This window comes from Panthera leo, chromosome A3 (assembly GCF_018350215.1).
Source record: "Panthera leo isolate Ple1 chromosome A3, P.leo_Ple1_pat1.1, whole genome shotgun sequence".
Classification (NCBI taxonomy): domain Eukaryota; kingdom Metazoa; phylum Chordata; class Mammalia; order Carnivora; family Felidae; genus Panthera; species Panthera leo.
The window spans coordinates 10,629,351-10,650,842 of NC_056681.1; the positions used below are offsets into that span (position 1 = coordinate 10,629,351).

The 21,492-nt window shown below is 51.9% G+C and overlaps 1 protein-coding gene and 1 long non-coding RNA gene across 8 annotated transcripts in view; one reads left to right on the top strand and one right to left on the bottom strand.

The window, feature by feature from the left end:
* Window positions 1-19,279, top strand: part of NFATC2 (nuclear factor of activated T cells 2) — a 159,466-nt gene extending 140,187 nt beyond the window's left edge. For 3 of the 5 annotated variants that reach the window (XM_042930658.1, XM_042930654.1, XM_042930659.1), the window contains exon 10: window positions 15,277-19,279. In XM_042930658.1, the coding sequence (XP_042786592.1) occupies window positions 15,277-15,338 (62 nt within the window). In that variant the 3' untranslated portion in view covers window positions 15,339-19,279. Of the gene's footprint in view, window positions 1-7,811; window positions 7,900-14,815; window positions 15,111-15,276 lie in introns of those variants that run through there. The other 2 variants (XM_042930656.1, XM_042930655.1) reach the window with 2 other exon arrangements.
* LOC122215409 lies at window positions 7,123-12,859 on the bottom strand. 3 transcript variants are annotated; one of them, XR_006200362.1, is made up of 7 exons: window positions 12,753-12,859; window positions 10,708-10,837; window positions 10,069-10,207; window positions 9,628-9,730; window positions 8,645-8,726; window positions 8,199-8,286; window positions 7,123-7,488 (listed from the first exon to the last, which is right to left on the bottom strand). It is a non-coding gene; the product is annotated as an uncharacterized LOC122215409 (long non-coding RNA). The 3 variants fall into 3 exon arrangements; XR_006200361.1 differs by having other exon boundaries at window positions 9,604-9,730; XR_006200360.1 differs by lacking the exon at window positions 9,628-9,730.
* Window positions 19,280-21,492: the final 2,213 nt, after the last annotated feature.

The window sequence follows — 21,492 nt, forward strand, 5'->3', positions numbered from 1 at the left end:
TTTTGCCACAGTGAAGTCAGCGCCGGGTCGCCAATACTCAGAGCCGTGGCTTACGCGTTCATTTATTCCTTTTTTCACTTAATGGCTCGTTCGTCCAGCGGCTACGTATCGTCACTGCTGGGGACACTGTTTGCACAGAAAGGCTCCAAGTCCCTGCCCTCATCGAGCTCACGGTCCAAACACAAACGCAAGAACCAAGTAGCACCAAATGCTGTGAGAAAAGGTGATACGAGAGAGGGGGTAGCACGGAGGCCTGCTCCTCTAGCAAGGGAAGGATCCCGGAGGAGGAGACATTTGGCAGAGAGCTCAAGGAGAGAGAGCCTTTCTTTTTAATTTATTTTTTAAATTTATGGCCAAGTTAGTTAGCGTCTAGTGCGACAGTGATTTCAGGAGTAGATTCCTTAGTGCCCATCACCCCTCCCGCAACCCCTCCAGTAACCCTCTGTCGGTCCTCCATATTTAAGAGTCTCTTCTGTGTTGTCCCCCTCCCTGTTCTGATATTATTTTTGCTTCCCTTCCCTTACGTTCATCTGTTCTGTGTCTTAAAGTCCTCGTATGAGTGAAGTCATATGGTATTTGTCTTTCTCTGACCAATTTCGCTTAGCACAGTACCCTCTAGTTCCATCTACATAGTGGCAGACGGCAAGATTTCATTCTTTTTGGTTGCCGAGCAATACTCAATGAGAGAGCCTTGCAAATATCTAATGAAAGAGCATCCCAGGTTAGCAAGAGTAGGAAGTGCAAAGGCCCTGGGGTGTAAGCCTGCTTGCCGTGGTTGAAGCGTAGGAAGGAAGGTGGAGGCGACTAGAGGATGAGGCAGAGAAGTGTATTTTCTTTGATTTTAAAGGTGTGGACTTTCCCGGGGCTGAGGGGCAGCCCCTAGGTCCCAGGAGTGCGTGAGTGTTGGCGGGAGAGAGTCCATCAGAGTGGAATCCGGTGGGTGTCCACAGCATGCAGGCACCTACCGTGCATGGTGTGGTCCGCCAGCCACTCACCCGTCACCCTCTGGGATCCCCGGGAGTTCCCATCGGACGGGCCCCTGACTGTGGAGGCTGAGCTGGTTATACTTGAGAAAGCGCAGGCTGCCCGAGGAGAAGGTGCCTTTTGTGCTCTGCCAGATGGCCACCCAAAGCCGGGATCAGATCGACAGCACGAGAAGGCTTGGGTTCCTTTAGGTCTAGAAGCAGGTTGCTGGTGGTTTTGTGGGATGTGAGCTTACGCTTTTCTCTTTTGCGGGATCAGACGGTCACCAGGAGCAAGCTGGGAGGCCTCCTGTCCTGCCCGGGGAAGCCACCAGCGCCGTCTGAGCCCCGGGCCTCAGCTCTGTTTTAAGGCTTGTGATGTGCTAATACCGTGTCGCTTTTTAGACATGCGCCCTGGGCTTGGCCTTGCGGTCCTACAAGGGAGCCAGGCTACTCTCGGCTTCTTACATCTCCTCCCCCCAGCTTAACTAGAGTGAGCAGCATTGTTAGCTCAAGCCGTTTTCCCTCAAAAAGTACATGGGTGATTTTTACTGTGTAACCCTAAAAGCTAGGGTATCCCAGGGTCCAGTCTTTGTCCCGATCTGCATCCCGAGAAGCAGGTTCTGGCTGCCCGAGGAGAACCGTGAAAGAATTCCCATCTTGGCGGCACGCCGGCCTGCCCTCCCCACCCGCCAACGACACCCTCCGCCCCGTTAGCACCTTGGCTTCTGACTCGGAACCAGAGCCCCAGAACTGCCGTGTTTACTCATCCTGAGAGCTGGGGACAGTTCGGTGCAGCGTGGCACTTTTTCTCGTAAGCTCCGAGGTCTTGCTGGTAAGATGTCTGGGCGGCTGGGTGCCGTGCGGGACCTGATTGATGCTGGGGCTGGCTTCCGGAGGCCTCTGGCTTGCAGAGCGTGGGTGACTCAGAGGGCTCTTATGCATCTGCACGCCGCTGGCCCAGGGCAGCCAGCACTCTGTGCAGGGTGGCCTGGGAGGGGCCCCTCTCGGCAGGATGTGAGAAGGCATCTCTGAGAGCACGGCTGACCTCAGACCCGCCCACTCTGAAAATGCAGAAATAGCTGCGGAGGTGAAAGTGCTCTGGGGAAAGAGGGTGGCCGTCCAATCAGTTCAGCCTGTTAACCAAATGTTCTCCACGTGGCCGGTGAAAACACATGTTAACAACGGGGATAGGAACGGCGCGAGCACACTTTTTTGTGGGCTTGACCCGGAGCCGGTTGTATTCACGCACAACCCCTTGCGAGGTTACACGTTGTCATTCCCACGCTGCGGACGAAGGAACTGAGGCTCGAGAAGTGGATTGGCCCATGTTCCCTCCATGAATACAGACTGCTCGTGATGGGCCACACGCTGTCGGAAGCACCTGTCACGTGGTGACTCATTGATTCCCAGAGATTCGCAGAATGTGCCAGGGCCTGCCTCCAGCCCATGGCAGGACGTGGCAGGCTGAGATTCGGACCCACGCCGTCTGGCCCCCAGCACGGTTTCCCCGCGAGTCTGCCCTGAGGGCGTGCGCCCCTCACCACTGTGCTCAGCCCCTGCACTGAGAGGTCTGTGGCCCCTGCCCTCAGAGACTCCTCCAACCTTACCAGACGCGGGAAGGCTGCCTTTGTGAGGTCACTGGAGGGCGGAGCAGGGAGAAGGGGCTCTGGGCTGGAGGAAACCAGGCAGCAGTTGAGGCTGGGTGTGGACAGAGAAGTGGGTTCTGATGCATACAGCAAGGAGAGGGGGCCTCCCGGCCCCAGACCCAGACCGCATAAAGGTGTGGTGGTAGTGGGAACGTTGGGGCCATAGCATCAGCGTCTGCTCCTTGTTCAGATCCTGCTGCGGACCAGCCGTGTGGCCTTGGAAAAGTCCTTTGACCTCGGGCAAGTCCCTTAACCTTGGCCGCTTCGCTGGCATGCCGTGTGAGCGTAAATGGAGACATCAGAGAGGCAGGTGCTCTGGCAGAACAGGGCTTATGGGCGTATCTGAGCTCGGCTGCCGTTAATTTTCTCACCGTTTAGAGTCTGGAAGTCCGCGATCGGGGAGCCAGCGAGGTGGGGTTCTGGTGAGAGCCCTCTTGGGACGGGCACCTTCCACTGGGCCGGCACAGGGTGGAGGGCGAGCGCACGAATTCTCTGGCGTCTCCTCTGATGAGGGCGCTAATCCCATCATGGGGGCCCCACCCTGATCACCTCATCAACTCTGGTCACCCCCAAAGGCCCCATCTCCGGATACCATCATGTTGAGGGTTAGCGCCACAACATAGCCATTTTGGGGACACAACTGACTTCATGGCTGGGCCTGGAGGTGACAGGTTTGATAAGGGGATGAGTCAGGAGTTGGCGTTCTGTCCACATGCGTCTTAGGGACACCTGGAATAATGACACACACACACACAGTCCTTTCTGGTCCCTCGGACAGCCTTTGTGTCGAGAGCAGCAAGTTCCTCTGGCCAGGCCTGTGAATCTCACCCGGAAACATTCAGGACTGGGTTTGGGCCGACCTGGTGAAATTTCTTTCCAAAAGCTAGTAGTTTTTTTGATTCTGGAAGGAGTAGACTGAATGGTCCGGGGGGCGGGGGGCGTCCCTGATTTATCTTGCCGCTCCTCGCCCCACAGGCCCTTGGCTGAACCAGGAAGGTGGAGGGTTCTTGGCCCTGCACTTGCCCTCTCCCTCTCCAAGGCAGGTGGGCTTGCCCAGGGTTGGGTCCCATGGTGAGGGCTTGCCCATGAACCTGGGGCCAGGCCTACACCCCCAGGTGGTCGGTCTGTAGGTCAGTCAAATCTTACGTTAACCCAGGCTGCAGGCTAGAGGGAGGCAGATGTGGTGGAAATCTTTTGGGGGTGGATGTAAAGACACAACGTGCCAAATGATGGGAAGGTATCGTGGAGGGGGGGAGTGTGAAGGGGGAGGGTGCCTCCTTACGGGACACGGGCTTCTGCTGGGCTTTGGAAATGTGTGGATGTGTGTAGGGGTGTCCCCCCTGGGGGCTGGGTTAGGCCATTGTGTGTCGTGAGGAAAGTGGCCCAGGACGGAGGGGCTTCCTGCCTCTCCGGGATTCCACCTGCTAACCCGTCTCCCCGGCCTCCATCCCAACTCACACATCAGCAAGGAGAAACGCACTCAAACGTCTTGACATAAGTGTTTGGTTAATTCCTTCGACCCCCAGAGAGAAAAATGGCTTCCCGAACAATTAAGTATTCATTTTATCATCTCATTGGCGGTCACAGGCTCATTTGTGGGTTTGGAGCGCCCTTTCTTTCCCGAATCTCCACTGGATGTAGCAACCGGCGCCTTTCTTTTTGCTTCTGTTTTGGCAACAACGTATTTTGCAACGCTTGCTTTGTGGCTGATGCCTCTCAGCAGAGGTTTGGGGTCCAGGCATGATGAAATGGCAGGACGACAAGGAAGCAAGCCGTGGTTTGTTTAGAATGCTTTCTTGCCTGTGGTTGCTACCTTAGAAGCCGTGTGGTTGCTCGCCGGGAGAGGTGCAATGTAGCTGCATGAAATCAGAAGACAATTCTGCTGAATTGGAGAAAAGGACTGGGCAGAAGGGGCAAACCCAGCTCAGGCTTGAGTTCCTACAGTTGGTGAGTCCTTTCTCCTAGGGCAGCGTAGCTTAGAGAAAGGCCCAAATCGTCGTTCCCTAGACTGGAAGCGGATGCGTAATCACGGGAAACGTGGGAAAGGGGATAAGGTGGTAGCAGTTTCGACTGTGGTTGGGAGGGACATCAGTGTTTTCATCGTAGAGCCAGCAGACTGCACGCACCTTGGGCCGTTCGAGGAGTCCCGTCAGCTGCATGACACAGGTGCACGCGGGTCTTCCCATCTACTTCCATCCCCCTTAGAGACGCGTGCCTGAGCTTTCAGGAGGCTGGACGTTAGCTGTATGATTTGGCAAGAGGACACATTCTCCCGTCTGTGTTTTTGCACTTCATCCGTCGATACCATGTGCTTGCACGTTAATTTCCAGTGTTGATTAATAAGGGAAGCACTTCCAATCCCTGTCTTCAATGATCATCTAATCCACAGCACCAGTGGGAGGATTCACCGCTTTATGCCTAGTGTTGTAAAAATGCAACATCGCCGTGTAGGTCTTCAGCTGTAGCCTCATAAAAGACCACACAATGGGGCAATGATTCTAGGACCAGAGGCTGCTCTCCTTGGCTTTGCGGGGGGCGGGGGTGTAGGTGTCACCCAGGTAACTCTAAACATGGCTGCCTCTCTTGCCATCCACCTCCATATTACTAACAACTGGCCAGAGCAGCCATGCCGATCGAGGGAACCTACTTCCCGTGAACCGCAGAGGGAACCGCAGAGGGAAACAGGATCCTATTCTTGGTTATTAGAGAGGATGCTTTGGCCTGGCCTCTGTCCCCTTTCTCACCCTTCCCTCTTACTCTTCCATGGGTCTTCTTTGGGGGCCATATCGCAGAGCTTATCAATACCTGCCAACAGACCAGGTAGAACATCTTATTCAATCCTCAGAGAATCCTTGCCAAGAAGGTGTTGTTATTCCCATTCTGTGGCTCAGCAAGGGGCCAGGAGACTTGCATGGCTGTCACCGGCAGAGTGCTTTTTTTCCAAGGGCTTCTGACACCAGTCTGCATTTTCACCCAGCTCCCAAGACAGCCTGATCATCTCCCTACAGGGAACCCGGGCCTAAGGCCCATGAAGCTGGGGCTTTATTGAGCTCTGCCCGGTGCAGGGGCCCGGTCCTGGACAAACCTCTCCATCTTTCCGTGCCTCGCTAACCTGACCTGAGCAATGAGCGTTCTACCACCACTCCCCAGAGACGGCTGGCGGGGAAGTGGGTGGCTGGGTCTTGAGCTGAGGTTGGGGTCTTAGTTGAATGGAAATAGGCCCTTCCTCTCCCCTTGTCGCCTCTGCCTTGCACCAAGAAACAGGCCGTGAAGGAGGGAAACTTCATGACTAAACAGGAAGCTGTACCTCAAAAGGCTGCAAACCAGTTAGATGAATGCTTTATAAATTCTCTGAACACTCTTGATGAGGGCTGGGGAGCAGAGTCAGAGCAGGGCTTGCTTCTCGGGTACTGGCTGGCTGGACTTAAGGGCATGGTCCCCGGGGCTCCCCCCTAGACTGGGCTCGCTGCTCCAAGCATGTGACCTTGGACCTGTGCGTGGCACTTGATGTCTACTGAGTGTAGATGGATAGAGTGGAACCTGTTGGCCCTTAGAGCACCTAAGGTTTTTCTGGGAGTAACGACTGACCAAGTGCTCTGCCTTCAGTGCCACCAGTTCTTGGGCAGAGACCAGGGATCCCAGCACCGGGTCAGGGACACAGGGGAGCGGCCGATGTAGTGATCAAGACAGGAGGTGGTAGGGGCTGCTGGTTCCCAGATATAGTTTGAAGGTAAACCCAGAAGCATTTGCATATGGAGGGATGTGAACGGTGACCAAGATTGGTCTGAACAACCGGAAGAAGAGAGTGAGGTTTCTTATGATGGGAACAAGGGGGGGGGGGGGGGCGGGTGTGAGAATCAGGAAATGGGCTTTGGCCATATTCAGTTTGGGATGCCCAGTGGGTAGTTAGGTGGCAAAGTCTGAAGACATTAATTTGACCACTCTTGGGGTACAGATGGTATTTTAAGGCCTCGAATGAATGGTCTGACGATGCCTTTTGCTCTTGGGGTGAACAAGCCACCGTGCACTGGAGCCAAGGCAGTCCAGTGAGGAAACTGCTGGTGGGGCCACGGCCACCCGGAATTTGGGGGAGTGGATGGTTTTGCTTCGGGAGGTGGCCTGAAATGCAGGGTCCAAACTGTTCACAGCAACTGCCCGGGAGGAGCTGGTTCTTTTCTGCTGTGCCTACTAGCCCCAACCCAGCCAACCCGAATGGAGCCCAGCCTGGGGGAGTTCAGGCCCGTTAACTACAGACCTGCCGGAAAGCTCTCATTATTTGAGGGTTCTCCACCTTGAAGGGGAGATTTCCGGGAGTCCGTGCCTCGCCTCTGAAAGAGCATCCTGGTTTGCCCAACGATGCTGATAAAGCTACAGCTGGTAAAAGTTGGATCCCTCCCTGTAAGAAATTCATCCCAGAAAACATTTCTAAGTGCAGGCAAAACGGACCCTGGCCTTTTACTCTGGCACTTTTTAAAGGGGATTAAGAGAACAAGGGATTGGAAAACTGCTGTAGAGGGGGAGTTTATTGCTTGTAATGTACACTCATCACCACCCCCTTTTAAGGGCCCTCCGTGTGCTGACTGGGCAGGAGCTATAAAAATAGGAACTTTTTTTCACTGTCAACCAAAAAAAAAAAAAAAAACCAGGAAGAAAATGTGCAGTCTTATGAATTTGCATGCGCACTGAGGTTCTATCACTTGTAAGAAGGAAACGGGTCAAATTTAGCACGGAGAAAAGCCTGAAGGAGGGTTACGTTTGAATCGATTCCTCGTGTAATTCTGACGTTCTCTGCTGCAGAAGCTAGCGTGTACGTTTTTCTCTCTTCAGTCGGCCCTGATTCGCAGCTCCGTGGCCTGTAGGAGGCAGGGCTGTTTTGTCTAGCTTAGAAAAAACAAAACAAAACCCCATCACCTCGCTGGTGCCCTTTGATCTCAGGGACCCTCATTTCTTGGCACTAAGTCCCTCCTCTCAGTGACTACTACACTGGTTTGGGGTTAATTCCGGCACAGTGGTTTTAAGAGGATACAGAATGTGGGCTTAAACTACAGTCAGAGGGTTCAATTCTGTCCTGGGTTCTGAGTTGGCCCTAGGTGAAGAGCTACCCATTAAACGGATGATATTAACGTGAGTTCGGAGTGTAATAGAGGTCAAAGGTGATTTTTTTTTTCTTCTCAAAAATGATTTTGCCAATCTTTTTCAGAGCTGATAGACACACACCTTAGCTGGATACAAAACATATTATGAAACAGAATGACTGTGATCTTTGATCCGAGAAATCAAAGTCAAAGGTAATTGACCTCTTCTGCTTCTCCTTTTGTTTTCCAGCTGTGTGTTTCCTTAACCTGAATTACTTTTAGTAGAAGAAATCTTTTCCAACCGTCCTCACAGACGCCACTTCCTGCAGGCTAGCCCCCATCGCTCTGTAAGGGGACACCCCTGGGGTCCATCCCTGAGCTGGTCTGGGAGGCTGGAGCTCACGGATGGGGCGGGGAGGAGAGAGAGGAGAGGAGGCCCTGGGAATTTGCATGTTCTCCCAGGGGCCCCATCACCCCCTCCCAGGAAGAGTATAGCAAGGCCCCCTTCCCACCTCTGAGAGTTCTGCTCCTGCACTGGACCAGCTCCTTTTTGGTTTTGTACATGTTGCTTGGTGTATCCAGTTAAGTAAGACTCTCTGACTTGGGGAACGAGACAGGGAAGGTAGATCAGAAGCCCCGGGAAGCTGCTCTCGGAGGGTACTGTGCTTGGTCCAGGATAGAGCTGTGGTTTTCCCACTGAACTCGGCAGAGCCCCTGATGTAGCTTCAAGCACTGGACCTATACCTCAGTCGACTTTGGATTCTGGGCCTGCGTAGAAGAGCCTGGGAACTCACGCAGACTTGACAGCACAGGGGGCAGGATGCTCTGTGAATGTAGAGTCCCCCTGGGACGGTGAGGCTGTTGCTTTACCTTTCTGTGCCTCGGCTGTTTAGATGCTGTTGCTGTGACCGAATGCTGTGCACATGCCGATTCGATTCAGCACACGAAGTACACTCACCAGAAGTCAGCCGGCCGTGTTGTTGGTTACGTGCCTCCTGACATCTCCCTGGCTCATCGGGCTGTGGCTTTTGAAGGGTTCCCTGGTCAGATAAAGTAGGTTCATTCCATCAAGGCCAGGCCCAGAAGCTCATGGCGGCATCACACGGGCTTTGAAATTACACCTACGGTGTATGTCCATGTGGTTTTCTGTATGTACCTCTGAGCAGCTGTTCTGCCAGCTGTTCTGAAAACGCACCCAAATTCACTGCCAGCTGCCACGCCCATCAGCACACACAGTGGCCTGGACATTCTGGAGGGATGGGCTCTGCTGATAAGGGGTATTGGGTGGGGGCGTGTTTCTCTGGCACGTTCTCCAACAGCAACTATCAAACCCTTTCCACAAAGGCAACAATGCCGTCAGGGAACATTTGCTGAATACCAGGTGCCAGACTCCCTCCCGAGGGCTTCGGATCCGGGACTCAGGGTGACAAAAATGCAGCTAAAATGTCAGTGTGGACAGTGTAAACCACTTCTCAGAGTCCTGAAGGGGCCTTTTTAAAGCGTGTTTCTTCCCTCCCTGGTATTAGCACTTGGCAATGCTTCTGACCTTACAGGGGCCTGGGAACTTCGGCAAGCTGGCTCTGATGTCCAGGGCCCCTGGGGGATTTACTATCCTGTACCTCTCAGACCCCACCCAAGGCTTTGGGCTTCAGGCCTGTCGAGGGTTTTTTTTTTGTCTTTTTCGCTGAGTCTAAAGTCTGGCCTGGCCCATCTGGAAAGCTCTTCACTGTTCCCCCAGAGCACACAGAGGTGGCTGGAAAGTTCCTGAGCCAGCAAAAAGCAGAGCGAAAAAGAGTTTTGTTCTTAGAGGACAGATCGTTTCAGTTTTGAGATCGGCATCCCAGGAGAAGGGCCAAGGGCCACCTTGCCTGCTCAGCCCTTTTCCACATGCTAATGGGGAAGAGGCCGGGTGCTCACCCTCAGCTGTCCCAGCAGCTTTACCTCACGGCAGTTGGGACAGAATCACCCAGAGCGCACGTCACGGGCTTCCTGGGCCAGCCTCCTTGCCCCAAGCATGGGTCTCGAGAGGAGATTCGGCAAAGCCCTGCGGGATGAAGAAGGGTAGTGAGTGGACCCTGCCCCTATCCTGGCTCTTAGACTCTCTGGCCTAGAGAATGCAGCCTCCCCCCTTCCTGTCCAAGCTCGAGGAGTGTCTTTCTGGCTGTGGCCTTTGTGGCTGGCCCCCAGACTCTTGTGGGCACTCACACGATCTAACCAGATTTGAGAAAACATGCTTGAGGCTTCGGGGAGAGAAACAGGAGGGGAGTCTCTCCACTCCTTCCTGTTGTTGCTTTTTCGGGGAATTAAGTTCCAAAGTCAGCAATTAAGGGGAAAAGGCCCAGAGTCAAAGTTACCCTTGACGGGCTTTTAAATTACACCTACCGTGTATATCCATGTGGTTTTCTACGTCCACCTCTGAGCAGCTGTGCTGCAAGGTAAAGTTTGAGAACCTCTGTCTGAGCTCAGCTGAATGAAAGTCAGTATTGCAGGTGTCTGGCCCTTCAAGTGAATCGTAGCATTCCTAGGGCAGAGTGGGATGCTAAGAGAAATCCAAGTGTGTAGACATAAACACCTAGGGTTGTTTGAGGAACAGCACAAGTAAGAGGCATTGGCTTTATTCCCCTCCCCCCCTAAAAAAAAAAAGTAGGTGAAAAGACACTGCTCTGCCGTGGTATATACTAGGGGCTGGTACACTAAGTCTCACACCAGTTGGCAATTGGCCTGTTCAGATCTGGCCCCCGGTCTGTTGTGGCGAATAAAGTTTTATTGGCACACAGCCATGTCCGTTTGCTCACATACTGTCTATGGCTGCTTTCACACCACAGGGCAGAGCTGGGTAGTTGAGTAGGGGGCCCAGAGCACTGCAAATATTTTTGTCTGGCCCTTTACAGAAGAAGTTTGATGATCCCTCATATTCTTTTTATGCCAACAGCCCTTTATTAGAAGGGTTTTATTTTTATTCTCTCTGCCTGATTTTTCCAGAGTTTTAAAGAGAAAAATATATAATTATAATATACTTACATCTGTCGATCTTTTCCTTTCTGGTTTCAGCCTTAGGTGTCAGGCTTAGAAATCACCCTGAGGTTGTACACATTCATCAATGTTTTCATCGCGGCGCCTCGCGCTAGGGGTGATAAAAGGTCAGGGCTGCCTGTGGTAGAGGCGACACCATTAGCCTCAACTCTGTTCTGTGAAAGTGATACTCAATGACCGCCTTAACCACTCAGCATATGGCCTTCTCTGCTGTTAACTTCGCAGAGGCTGCCCTCGCCTTTTCCTGACACACACACACACACACACACACACACACACACACACACGACACTGAGGACGCCAGGACCATGGAAAAAACATGATGACTTCTGCACTTAATAGCACGGTCTCATCAATTGTGTAGCCATCTAGGGTTCAGGCTAATACATGGGCCTTGAGTTCAAATCGCAATTCCATCACCTGGTATGGCAGGGGACTGCCTATCTCCAACTATGAGGCGAGGCTTGTATTGCTAGGTTTGGCGTAAGAAAAACTTTGCATTTATTACAGTGCGTGGCACGCAGTCAGCCTTCAATAAATGCGAATGGCTTATATTCTTTTGTAGAGAAAAGGTTCCAGACAAGTAACACATTGGCAACCCATTTGTCAATTGGAGGGCAGAGGAAAGACAGCTTCCCCAAACCAAGCGACCTAGGCTGTGGTGTGGGTTATCTGTGGGGGGCTGAGATGCATACATTAGGTACCTGCTGTATGCATGGCACCCTGAGGACACAGGAAACTCAGATAACCTGGCCTAGGAGGTTGCAAGCAAAGCATTGTGAGAATTCGCTATTTGCTTCTGGAGGAAGTGAGGGCCCGAGGGTAGGTAGGAGTGGGAGACAGCTTCCGTGCAAAGGTGGCGTTGGGACGAGGAGAGGGGCTGTTGGAGAAAATGCGTGTGGCCCAGTTTGGGAAGAGGTGGGAGGAAAGATACAAAAGTTGGCCTAGGATAGATGCTCAAAGCATTTACTGACTGGATGGAACGCAGAAGGCTGATACAGAACCGTGTTTCAGCACTCAGAGTGGGGACGAAGCCCAGAGCTGTCTGTGGGACCTGAGGCTACCTACCACTTGAGGAGAAAAAGGAAGCTCAGAAGGGCGTCACTGAGCACTTCCCGAAGCCCTGTTTAAAAGCTGAGGATTCCGTGGGGGAACAAGAACATAAAGCAGGAGCTGGTAAACTGCCTGGAACCGATACCTGGAGGAGACTGGGCAGGACTGGGGGGGATGCAGTGCAGAGCAGGAGAGGGAGCAGAGCCTTGAATGGAGGAGTGAGGAGAAAGGGGCTGCCGGGCTACTCTACCAGCAGAGTGCAGGTAGAAGCCTGCGTGGCCGGCGAGGGAAGCAGGGGGCACCCAGAGCGGGGTTTTTGCGTAAGGGAGACCTTAAGCAGGTAGAGCTGCAGAGGGAGACGAGAGCTGGAGAAGGAGGTGCGGCAGGGCTGAGGCAGGAGCCCCCCCATCCAGCACAGAAGCCGGGGGAGGACCCAGGGAGAGGTTGCATGGTGGGCATCAGGGAACCGGTTTGAATTCTTGTGGCTGCAGAGGGGAGACCTCCCTGCAGACAGGAGACCCGGCTCTGGAGCAGACACCCTCCACGTCTTGGGCTCGAGGTCCCCCAAGTTGGGGGGGGAGGGCCGGCGCTGCCCCTGCCAACACCCAGCTGGCACTCCTGCTCTAGAACTCTCTCCTTGCTCCCAGCCAGGGGAGCCAGCCCTGAGGTTTCAGCAAGAGAAGGTTCCTCTAGCCAGAGAGGTTCCTGCGGGGTTTGAGTGGGCCTCACTTCGGGGCCTGGGCCCACAGCCGCCCCCTCGCCACCCCCAACCACATGAAGGTCTAAGTGCACGCTGTCCGGAGTTTTCCAGACGCGACTATTAGCATCTACCTGACTCTAGCTTCCAGGAAGCGGGCAGAGCGTCTCTGTGCTTGAACACGGCGCCTACCTTCCATCCCCTGCCCCGGCCCCAGCCCCTGCCTTCTGAGGAGGGGGAGCGACCCTTTAGTGAGGGCCGTGGTGCCAACATGGCTGCCTACCAGATATTTTTAGAAAGCCGAGGCTGTGGAAAGTTTCCATTAAGGATCGACTCTTCTGGTTTCCTAGATTGAGAAAACAGGAAGCCCTTCAGAATCCGGGCTTTGAAAAGCTTCCCATGAAGCTGCACTGACCCCACCTCCCTCCCCCTGGCATTCTGCTCCCCCTGTGGCTCCCTGCCTGCCTCACAAAGGGCTCTCAGCTTACCAGGCCCGGGCAGGGTTCACAGAAGGGTGGGCTGGGTTCCTGCTTTAGGGCCCCTGGGAGTCAGCTCAGCCAGTACCTGGTATACAGTAAGTGCCCGGTCAACAACGTTGGTTTGCTGAATGTGAATTCATCCTCTGAGCTATTAATGGATCCGCGGCCACGTTTTGCTGTGCTAATACTATGCACGTGTACCTCCGTAGGTATAACATCTCATACCTAATGTGCCCCATGCTGTGAACACCTGCCAGACACGGGGCACTGTGACAAGTCCATTGCTTGCAGGATCTTATCCAAGCTCCTCTAGGACCCTAGAAGGGAGGTGACGTTTTTAGACCCGATTTACAGATGGGGAGACTGAGGCAAATTCAAGTAAGGAGGCAGCAGAGAAGGGATGCTAACCCGAACTCCCACCTCGCACGTGCTTTCAGCACATACCTGAAGAACAGGGAGCGGTGCCTCAATAGTTTCTAGCACAAAACGAAGCCCACCGAGGCGAAGCACTCATTCAGAGTCTGACCCCGAGCCTGGGGGTGTGGGGAGTGGAGCCAGCCGCTACGGAACACCATTTGCCAGGCGGGCGCCAGGAGCAGGCATGGGCCTCAGTGCCTACCGGGGACTAAGCCGTACACGTCGTGGGTTCCGCTTACCAGAGGGGAAAACCGAGGCACAGAGAGGTAGAGTCACGCCGCTACCAGTGGAGTGAGGGAGCCCAAGGCCAAGCGTGCCTTTTCCAGCTCAAGGGCAGTTGGCTTTTTTGGGAAAGTTCTGCGCTTTCCCTGGGGCTTGCAGACTCGTCCACGCAGGGGTCTTCTGGGAAGAGCATGCTGGACCTAGGAGGGCTCCGCTTGAGCGTGGGGTGGGGGGGCTTGGAGCAAATCTCAACAGAAACAGAAAATAAGCAGGGAGGATTACAGTAAGGTAATCAAAGACGAAACCCACGAAGAGGACTGCGGGAGGAGGCTGGGGAGGGGAGATTAAGTACCTTCGAAGGCACCCAACAGGGGTCTCCCTCCTCTCCCCTCTCCTCCTGCCCCTGGGACCAGTCGACCCATCCCACTGCACAGGCGAGGGCGCACACAGCCCTCGGGTTTGTGCACACCCCCTGCCTCGGATCTGGGCTGCTGCAGAGAGCAACTTTTTACCAAGAAAGTTTTTTTTCTTTTTTTGCCAGATCCCCATTCTAAGACCTTCCTGCCTTGCTTACAGAGACAGGGGCCCTGGATAAGGAGGCCGAGATGGGAGAAGAGAACCAGCTTCTTGATGTCAGGGGCCGGCATTACATTCCTGGTTCCCTTCTGGGGGAGGGGGTGACCGAATTTTCCAGAGCCCCTCAGACGGAGGACACTTCCCTAGCATGGGTGGCAGGGGCGGGGGGAGGGGTAAGGCCAGAATTTCTGGTTGTGCTGAGAGAGATGTCGTCTACACTGATGGCTACTCTCAGTGGTATCTCCATCTACTCTCTTTTGAAAAGTCTCTTTTGAGAACTGAATGCTTTGTGGGTCAACTATGGTTTAGTCTCGTAGTAGGTATTTTCCGGATGCTGTAATAACAGAAGGAGTGTGGTAGTCAGCAGAGAGCCTGAACATACTTAGATCCTGCCCTAGGGCCCAGCTCAATTTCTGCCACGATTTTTTAAAGTTCCCTTCACAAACACATCCGTAGCACAAAATATTACTGTCCAGGAGAACAGAAAAAGCACAGGAAGGCATTTCTTACGTTACAAATTGTCCAACGTATTATCGGAGAGAACAAAAGCGTGGTTTGTTTAAAGGTTCTAGAAAGCTAATCCAACCCGTGTTGTTGGTGCCCTCTCACTCGCCCCTCCTCTCTCTCTCCCTCTTTCTCTTTTCTTTTGTAGTTAATGAAATTATCAGGAAGGAGTTTTCAGGACCTCCCGCCAGAAACCAGACGTAGAAGATGCCATTAGCAAGCCACCTTCCGTATCTGACCCCTCGGAGCCTTCCGCTGCCTCTCACCTTCTGTTCTCTTTCCTGTACATCTCCTGGCCCGGAGGCCACACGCGGGACCATGTTCTGGCAAAAAGCTGACCCTCGATTGAGGAGCTCGCCACCTCTCTGTGTAAACACCAGGGAGAACGCTCTGCCTTTTTGATTTTTGTTTTAAATCCCAAAGAGCATCTCGGTTGACTTTCATGGTGTCCTTAAGTGCCTGCTGACCAAAAAAACCACATTCTGCACAAGACAGCACGCCGCGACGGCCCCGAGAACCGACTGACCGGGGCTCAGGGCGTGGGCTGGGGTGGGGGGTGGAAGATGTGGGCCGTGTCATTAAACCCCAGCCCTGCGTTCATTTTTCCAGGAAAAGGAGTTTTCAAACAGCAACCAAGGGAACGTGACCCAAGAGTCTGGCTTATGGGCTGAAGAAAAACGGAAGCCGGACCGTCATCCTTAGGGATCGCCTGTTCCTGGCCACGGTTGGGCCACAGCGAAAGCCTTACTTTGAGTTTTCTCATTCTGAAGCACAAGTGGCCCCTAACAAGATGGCCTGTTAAAACTCGGCGTTAAGTTATGACACGTGTACACGTTATTTTTTTTTCCTCTGCTTCAAAAAGCTGGCTGGAGGGTGGGGCTCGCTCCAGGCCAGCAGTTCCTCACCCCTGCAGCGGGCGGTAGGACTCGAGCAGGGACCGCAGCTGCAGTGTTAACACCTCCGCACCCCTGCAACCTAATGGCTTTCTGCTGGTCTCGCTTGCTTTCTTCCTAACGGCCAGAGTGCTTTTTTTCCCCCGTAAACTAGCGAGGAACAACAATCTCAGGCATGTGCATTGAATTTTGAGAAGGAATTGAAGAGGAGCTAAAACCACCAAAAAAAAAAAAAAAAAGTGAAGGTATTTTGGTTAAATTGTGAGAAATGGCAATGAGCAGGCCTAAGCATTTCTTTTTCTAAGTGGGTTCCCCCGTGAGAAGGGCAGCGTTCCTTCTGGCCTCGACTCCACGTGGGACGCCATCGCAGGCTGTGGCCCCCAAAGTTCATTGGTGATCTTTACCTGAAGCCCTTTCAAGCATCCCTCGGTCCCCAAGACCTGTCTGCATTAGCCGCCTGCATCCACATCGAAGAGAACCAGCCCACGGGCAGTCCGCAGTTGGACAGAGCTCTGCCCGGACCGCTTGTATGGTGATTGGCCCCCAAATTCTGTCTCCACTGCGCACATCGAGCCCTCATGAGCCTGCGTCCTCTGGTGCAGTTTCTGCAAACACAGAAAACTCTTGAGTCCTCCGCAGGGGTGGGTTCTCATCACCCAGATGCGTTCCTGTTTGCATTTACCGTGGACACCCCGGGACGAGCCAGGGATTCGTTTTCGGCCATTCGGTTTCTTCCCCCGTAATCAAAAACAGAATGCAGAGGTCCCGGCGCTCTTCGAAAGGCTCTGCTTCGTGATTTCTCAGATCTGCTAGGGAGAAGCGTAGGAAGAGAATCCTGGCCGTTGAGGTCTCCCTGTGGCATTTACAAGTCCTGGCTTCCTAGTCAAGGTCATCCGGAGGTTAAACCTTCCCAACAGCTCTGCCAGGAACGTGAGGCTTGGTGACCACAGCCCGGTGGGTCTGGTGCTCCAGAGAGTGGACAGAACGCCCAGGGTGTGACCTTTTAATTGAGGCCTAGCATTTGTTTTCCCCCTAACAACCGGGGACCTCTCTTGCACCACAACCCCAAGCACAAAGTTTAGCAAAACCTCTTTTACGCAAATTGCCGCGGGGCTCCTGGGCTGTGAAATTCTTCCTAATTCACGAAAAGTTTCCTTACACCAGCAGCTTTACCCAAAGCATCTCTCCAGCAATATTGGACTTCGCTGGGACAGAGTTAGTGTTTGGTGAGAGATCTGTTCTCACTTGACCTGGCTAGGAACCATTTCCCTTTTTTTTTTCTTTGCACATGAGGGATATTGGCCTTCCTCAGTTATCTGAATGTTTTACCCAAGTGCCTTCCTGCTATTATAGCAAAGTCGCTCTGCTTCATTGTGCCTGGATGGGGCGAACAAGGGCTAACGCGTTTTCCATCAATCTTCTAGGTTAGTGAAAAGGGCCTCCTGCTAGTTCCAACTCTTGCACAAACCTGTGCACGTACGTGTGTGTGTATAACGCACGCACAAGCTTTTTCTGAGACCACCTAGGCTGGCTATTAGAGGAAGCCCTTTCATAAACAACTCTACCAAATAGCGAAGGAAAGAGAAGCAAAAAGCATTAGTTTTGAGACATAAACAGGCGAGAGAATGTGTATTAGGAACCGACAGCTAGCGAGAAAGTTTGGTCAGTAACAAATGCCAGGAGGAGATTTTGCCAAGAGGAATTGCTCACAAAATATTTTCAGTCTGGGAAGAGGCAATAGGATCCTCTACAGAGAAGGAGAAAGTAAGGATGTCTAAGTGGGAAAGGTGTGTGTGTTGCACGTGTGAGAAGGATCTCAGGTGGAGGTTTGCACTTGCTACATCCAAGGTAATGTAAATATGTAGCATTGCTAACAGGAATCTACGGTGTTGCTGAATGTAGTATATTTCCAGAGTTTGCAAGTCTTCCTGTATGTACAAAAAATACTGCTGCCTGATAATATATAATAGCAACCCAAAGTAGGTTATTAAATTTTATTTTCTTACCTGTATTTTTATGCTTTTTATCTGTCCCGAAAATATCACACACCCCTGTTGGAATTAGAAAATATTTATAAATGGTTGAAATCTCTTGCAAGTGTCTCTTTTTACATATGCTGAGGATTTCCGCCTCCCCCCCCCACCCCGAGAAAGGATGTATCCTTGAAAATTTGTGAATCGTGCTAGCAAAAACACAAAACAAAAATACAAAAAACCCCCCCCACAACCCCACCCCCCAAAAAAGCCCTACGAAACTACCCACCTCAGAGTTTATCAGTCACCTGAGTCTTAGAAGAAAGCATCTTTGGAGAAAGAAGGGGGATGGCTTTGTGGAAAAAGGAACCATCTGTTGCCAGAGAGGACACGGACTTCACCTCTGAGCCTGCGTCTGGTCACGGAGGAGAACGGTCTTGTAAAGTGTTTAGATCCCCCAAAGAAGTGGCCTAGTAGGTGACCGTGAGTTAAAAACAAAACCGCCTGTGTGGGAACGGGATTCTGAAAGACTTCGCAAAGTTCACAGAACCCTGGGTGCAGGCTACCGTTTACAGAGCTGACCAAATCCCGCTAGGTAACCCCTGTACGCATTATCCAAAGGACATGCAGAGTTTTCCAGCATAGACACACCCTAGATGAATCCGGATGGTTCCTTCGAAAAACTGGAAAGGACTGACGGGGCCTTTCTCGTTTACATCCAGTAGCCAAGACGTCGGTCTCAGGAAGTCCGTCTTGGCCAGCGTGGGAGCTGCAACATTTAGATTGGAAGCAGATATGTTCTGGTTGTTACAACAGACTAAAGGGAGGCTGAACGTGTTTGTTTTCATGTCAAAAAAACGCTTCCCAAGTGCTTTCTTTTCACAATTGAAAGACCGTCAGAGGTCCGGCTAACAATTTTGTTCACGTTTACAGGAGGCATGGGGGTTGGGACATTCCTGACAAGGTCCGGCATCCATTTTTTTTTTTTTTTGGAGGGATGACCCTTTAGCAGGTACCCAACACATCCTAACCACCAGTCTTCCAAGCCCAGGGCTTAGGCCTTAAACCTCATGGAGCCAAACCAGCCAATGCACGGGTTTTCCTGCATTCCAGCTAAATGCTTAAGTGTCACAAAGGACTGTGATTGCAAACATCAGTTTCCCTCCGCTGTCGGGAGTACCTTCGGTTATAGCCAACGTCACCACGTTAACTCAGTTTGTTTAAAAACAAACGTTTCTGTGATTGGTGAGCTGGAGATGGTCCCTAAGCGAGCCCCTCTGAAAAGGAGACGGGATGTTGGGTGTTGGAAAAAACGTTTAACACCCTGCCTTCATGCAGCTGTCGGCAGCCCAAACACCTGCCCCGTCCCGGGTCGGATGCATCGGAAGCAAAGGATACATTTTCCATTAGGGCCCGGGCTTTCAGCACTGCCCTTGGGACAAGTTTAGACCCTGAGCACCTTGTCAAAGAACCTCCCTTACCCCCATTGCCTCTACAGCCCTCAGAGGGGAGAAAATGTTGACCATGCCTTAAGTAGTTCTCCAACAAACAATTCTCTCCAACAGGGTGGTGCTGGAAGGCTTAGGTTTTAAAAATCCTGACTGTTAAGGAAGTTTGAATACATCACATTCCTATGCAAAATGTTTTTAATCTCCAGTTTAATGTAGTTTATTTTTGCTATATGTAAAGTATTTTTATACGGCTTATATCGTGATAGTTTAGCAATAAAACAGCTGAAAGCAGTGAGTGCTTTGGTGTATCTTTTCTTCTCTAGAGATGCTGCTCAAATTTGCCTTTTACACTTTGAGTTCATACAGGGACCTTTTCTGTGGGTACAGATACCCCGTATAGGTTTAATCTTGGTCTCAGCCCCAGGGGCTCAGAACCCACTTGCCCAAAGCGGCAGCGTCAGGAAGTCAGCCTGGCTTTGTCCACTTCTCTCCCTGCTCCCATCATGGTAGCTCTGCCATAATCGGTCTTTAAACCTGTTTAGAAGGGCATCTAGGTAAAGAGGAGGTCTAATGTCCACCCTGGGCCAGCTCACAGAGGGTTTCAGAGCATTCACAGACAGCTGGGCTGAGCTGGCCACTTGAAAGGAAAAGCAATTCTTTGAACATTTTACACAATTTAAAAGCGAAAAGTGTCTTTTACCAAACCCACAAAGAGAATAAATACTAGAACTTTCCAGCTGGCTTCCTCCTGACAACAGCTTTCCATCCCCCACCCCCACCCCCCTTATAGCTAAAGCACCTAAGAGTTTGGAAGTGATTGCTGTTTAGTCTTAATGTTGCTCAAACTTCACCCACTGGTCAGCTCTACCCTGGTCAGGATCCCTGCCCCGGGCCCTGTGCTTCAGGACCCCTCTCCCAACACCACCACTTTGCCTTTGGAATGCCTTCTTGGGGACTTTCCAAGCCCCACTTCCAGTGCCTGGAACCAACAGTACCATATAGGTGGGGTGTCCCAAGCACATACAGGGTCCCGCATGGGTTCTGGCTACTGGAAGTGCCTCCCCGTGGTCCCCTCTGGTGGCCGGGACCAGCTGGTTCCCATTTCTCCCCTTTAGAGCATAAGGTTGGCCAGATGCCCCAAAGAGCTCCAGAACCCACACCTATAGGATCTGAGCTGGCTTCTAGAAGAGCTTCCTGGTGAACGGTTTGTTCCTGAGGACCAGCACAGTAGTTTAGTTTTAATTTTTTTGTGGGATCATGTGAAATTGGGTCACCAGAATGGTGCTGGAATATTGATTTGAGGCAGTCTGAAATTGCTTGTGTACGCAGGATCCCCACGGAAATAATTTGCCCAGGCCCACACACTCTACGGGCAATCCTGCCCCTTACAGTTTTGGCTGTAGCTGTTGTAAAACCGGTTTTGTTTCAATGAACATTCTGAAAATTTGATGCTGCTTTTCCTGGCTAGAAACCCAGAATCCTCTCAAGCAGAGGAGAAGGAGAAAACTATACAGCCATTTAAAAAATAAGTCTGTGTTCTATGTTTATAGCTGAGCCACACTGGGTAAACCAAGTCAACCTGTGCCTCAGTTTCCCCAGATGTAAAAGGTGCAGAAGAATAGTCCCTGCCTCATAGGCATTGTGTACTTAACAATAATTATTAGCTATTGATACAACGTCCCATCAACTGGCAAATTTAAGAATCACCCAAAGGTGGACCCCATCTTCCCATTATCAGGAACGAAGCATTCCGAGCTCCGACAACAGGTCTTGGACTTTTCACACTAAGTTGTTAAAGCCAAAAACTTGAGCTCACCCAGTTCCCAAAGCCTGAAACAAAAGGAAAACACAAGGGGCATCTCGTTTCTCTGCACTGGGGCGACTTGGCCAGTCTGTGAACATCTCTTACCACATGCAACAGCATGGTGTAGTTTTGTACTAAGGAGTAAAAATACAACACTGGTTTAGTAACAAGTGGGAATTGAAGAAATAAGATTTACAAGAACAAGTGAAATGCTGACTGTAACATTTCCAGGTTCACAGATTGGAAGGAAACGGATGTCTTGGCAGGAGCAGGCTGAATATGAAATAATCCTGAGAAGGAGGCATAACCACAGGGACCATTAAGAAATGAAAGCCAGACTTCCAGGGAAGGTGGAGGAGTAGGAGGACCCTAAGCTCACATTGCCCCACAGATACAACTAGGTAACAGACACATCAGTGTAAATAACCCAGAAAATGACACAAAGGCTGGAAGAACAGTCTTTCCACAGCTAAAGGTAGACAAGAGGCCACAAAGAGTGTAGGAAGGGCAGAGACACAGTTGGGAGCTAAACAGACCAGTGGGACTGCCCACTGGAAGGACACTGCAGGTTGCAGAGAGGGGAGAGAAATACACTCTTACACTGGGAAGCCCACATGCGAAAGACAAATCCCCATAACATTTGGCCGTGAAAACCAAAGGGGCCAAATTTCAGTTCTTACAATCAGTGGGGCTTAAAACCAGAA